This window comes from Corythoichthys intestinalis, unplaced genomic scaffold, assembly GCF_030265065.1.
Source record: "Corythoichthys intestinalis isolate RoL2023-P3 unplaced genomic scaffold, ASM3026506v1 HiC_scaffold_24, whole genome shotgun sequence".
Taxonomy (NCBI): domain Eukaryota; kingdom Metazoa; phylum Chordata; class Actinopteri; order Syngnathiformes; family Syngnathidae; genus Corythoichthys; species Corythoichthys intestinalis.
This window is the reverse complement of record NW_026651593.1, coordinates 5,414,178-5,417,752: the sequence shown is the minus strand read 5'-3', so window position 1 is coordinate 5,417,752 and position 3,575 is coordinate 5,414,178. Positions and strand designations below refer to the sequence as shown.

The window sequence follows — 3,575 nt, the reverse complement described above, 5'->3', positions numbered from 1 at the left end:
TAACTCCCAAACCGCTGCGCAGAAGTCAACCAAACTTCACCCAATAGTATATTTTATCACAATCTAGTAGTTACATTTGGAAATTTAGTTCTAGGACATTTGATTTGAGCGCAATCTTCAAACTTAATTAAAAAAAGTCATTTAAGCCTTTTCACAGTGAGATCTATGCGATATGGCCGAGAAATGTAATTTTGATGTTCACTCCCAAACCGCTGCGCAGAAGTCAACCAAACTTCAACCATTAGTGTATTGTATCACAATCTAGTAGTTACATGTGGAAATTTGGTTCTAGGACATTTGATTTGAGCGCAATCCTCAAACTTAGGTCATCACATCCGGTGAGTGTATCGTTTGTTTGTTAGCGCTGCTACTAGTCGCTAATCTCCTAGTGCTCCTCAATTTGTTTTATCCAACGGACACATCGGAGAATCGATCCTAGGCTAGTTCGGCTCTCCTAGTGCTCCTTATTTTGTTTTATCCCACGATCGGACAGATCGTGGATTAAAACTACTCTCCTCTCCTCTTTAGCTCTATCTTGCTAGCCTAGCTTATCCGAGCTATGGCTAGCCCTCTGCCTTCGTCCTCCCGTCTTTTCTGCTCAGTGTGCTGTATGTATAGCGAGCACCCTGGCTCCTTCGTCGAGGACAGTAGTAGCTGTAGGAAGTGTAGCTTAGTCTCAGGGTTGGAGACCAGGGTTTCTGAGCTAGAAGCACGGCTCTGCACTCTAGAGACGAAAGCTAGTCCTAGCTATAGCCAGGTAGTGGCAGGTCGTGCTTGCAGTAGTAGGATTGCTAGCGCAGTTAGCCCCCCAGCGAGCCCCGTGCAGCCGGGGGAAATTAAGGAGGGATTTGTGACTGTACGGGGGAAGCGCAGTGGTAAACGCACAACCTTAGTGCACCAGCAGCTTCACGTCAGCAATAGGTTTGCCCCCCTCAGCGACACACCGGCTGAACCAGACACTCTCGTAATTGGAAGCTCCATAGTTAGAGACGTGAAGCACCCGGCGGTGTCTGTCAGGTGTTACCCAGGGGCCAGAGTCGGTGACATCGAAGGAAACCTCAGACTCTTAAAGCAGAGTAGGAAGAGGTTCCGCCGTATCGTGATTCACGCAGGCGGTAACGACGCCCGGCGGAGACAGTCTGAGGTGCTTAAATTAAACGTAGCCTCGGTGTGTGAACTTGCTAAGTCGATGGCGGACACCGTAGTTTTCTCTGGTCCTCTGCCTAATTTGGTCAATGATGAGATGTACTCTAGATTCTCATCATTTAACCGCTGGTTGTCTAGATGGTGCCCAGAAAACGATATAGTCTTTGTTGATAACTGGCACGCGTTTTGGGGCAAGCCCGGGCTCATGCGCCGAGACGGCATTCATCCGACTTGGGACGGTGCTGCTCTCTTAACTCGAAATTTGGCCGCCAAACTAAGTCTCCCAAAGTGACACTTGAGAGTGGGGGCCCGGGCGCAGTGTTGTAGTGTAAAACATAACACTGTTAGTAGTGACCACTCGCCTCTTTCCGAGCTGTCACAAATCCAAAATTCAGGACAGAAGATAGAGACTGTGTCCGTGCCTCGTATAGTGAACAGGGGAAAACCGAGTACTATAGGAACGAGACCAAAGAATTTAATACATATAGCCCCTGATAGCAGTGAAAATAAATTAGCTCTTAATAAATATATAAGATGCGGATTATTAAACATCAGGTCAATCTCGCCCAAATCTCTGTTAGTTAATGACTTAATTGGGGATTACAATATTCATATTTTGGCCCTGACTGAAACTTGGCTTCAGCAGGATGACTTTGTTAGACTTAATGAATCCACACCCCCAAGTCACGTGAATTTTCACACAGCTAGAAGCACGGGCCGTGGAGGGGGGGTGGCAGTAATATCACACTCTTGTTTAGGTATGAGCCCAAAAAGTAAAGCTAATTACATTTATAACTCCTTTGAAAGTCTAGCACTATCAATTATAGACGCTAACTGGAAGAACCAAAAACCAGTTCTGTTCATAGTGGTTTACCGTCCCCCTGGTCCCTACTCACAGTTTTTGTTAGATTTCTCTGACTTTTTATCTAGTATTTTGCTAAGCTGGGATAGAATTATAATTGTAGGGGATTTTAATATACATGTTGACGATGAAGGTGACTCCCTTGGTAAGGCCTTTAATGACCTACTAGATGGGACTGGCTTCATTCAAAATGTAAATAAACCAACCCATAGTCACAAGCACACCCTGGACTTGATTTTAACCTACGGTACTGAGATTAGTGATCTTAGTGTCCATCCCCACAACCCTGTACTGTCTGATCATTTTCTAATTACCTTTCGGTTTGTGCTTCAAGATAATCCACCACCAGTGATTAGAACTCAGATGAAAAGGACATTAGGTGATCACTCTGTTTCAGAGTATAAACAGATAATTCAGCCTATATTTGCCTCCATGTCATCTAATTATGAAGGAGTGATGTCCGGCCTTGCTGTTAATGACGAGTTTGTTGATCGTGTTCTGTTTACGTTTCGTACCACCCTAGATGTCGTCGCTCCCTCCAAATTAAAGTTTGTCAAGCCGAGACGAGCATCTCCCTGGTATAATGCTGAAACACGCTCTCTTAAACAATCGACACGTAAATTAGAAAGACTTTGGCGCCGTTCCAACACAGAGCACACCCTCTCTGCTTGGAAACACAGCTTAGTGACATATAAGCAGGCCTTGCGCACGGCTAAAACCAGATATTACTCATCCTTAATAGAGGAAAACAAAAATAATCCTAGGTTTCTGTTCAGCACTGTAGCAAGGCTGACAAACAGTCACACCTCAATAGAACCTTATATCCCAACCACCCTTAGCTGTGATGACTTCCTAAAATTTTTTAACAATAAAATCGCAACTATTAGAAATAAAATAAATGAATCACTTCCAATTATTAGGTCTGATAAAGTGCAGACAAAGAATTCGGAATCTCCTATAAACCCCTCTAAAATATTAAATAACTTTACCACTGTAGACCAAATTGATGTAACTTCAATTATAATGTCCTCCAAACCATCAACGTGCCTCCTTGACCCAATCCCAACCAAACTTTTTAAAGAGACCCTGCCTCTAACTATTGACACTATCTTAAATATAATAAATATCTCATTAGTTACTGGCTACGTGCCGCAGTCCTTTAAATATGCAGTTATTAAACCGCTCTTGAAAAAACCTACTCTTGATCCTGATATTCTGGCCAATTATAGACCTATTTCTAACTTACCATTTCTCTCCAAAGTCCTTGAAAGAGTGGTAATTAAACAGCTCTGTCAGCACCTACAGGACAATAGTTTATTTGAACAGTTCCAGTCTGGCTTTCGAGCTCATCATAGCACTGAAACCGCATTAGTTAAAGTAACTAATGACTTGTTACTTGCCGCTGACGTTGGATTAGTCTCGATCCTGGTTCTGCTGGACCTGAGCGCAGCCTTTGACACAATCGACCATAATATCTTATTGCAGAGATTAGAATGTGACATAGGCATTAGAGGAGCAGCCCTCTGCTGGTTTAAATCATATTTATCTAATAGGTACCAGTTTGTCA

General features: G+C 43.4%; 1 protein-coding gene across 1 annotated transcript; it reads left to right on the top strand.

Moving 5' to 3' along the window:
* Positions 1-335: 335 nt before the first annotated feature.
* Positions 336-3,081, top strand: LOC130911294 (uncharacterized). Its single transcript, XM_057829164.1, has one exon. It carries the CDS (start codon positions 560-562, stop codon positions 1,436-1,438), a length of 879 nt encoding a protein of 292 aa, XP_057685147.1. The 5' UTR covers positions 336-559; the 3' UTR covers positions 1,439-3,081.
* Positions 3,082-3,575: the final 494 nt, after the last annotated feature.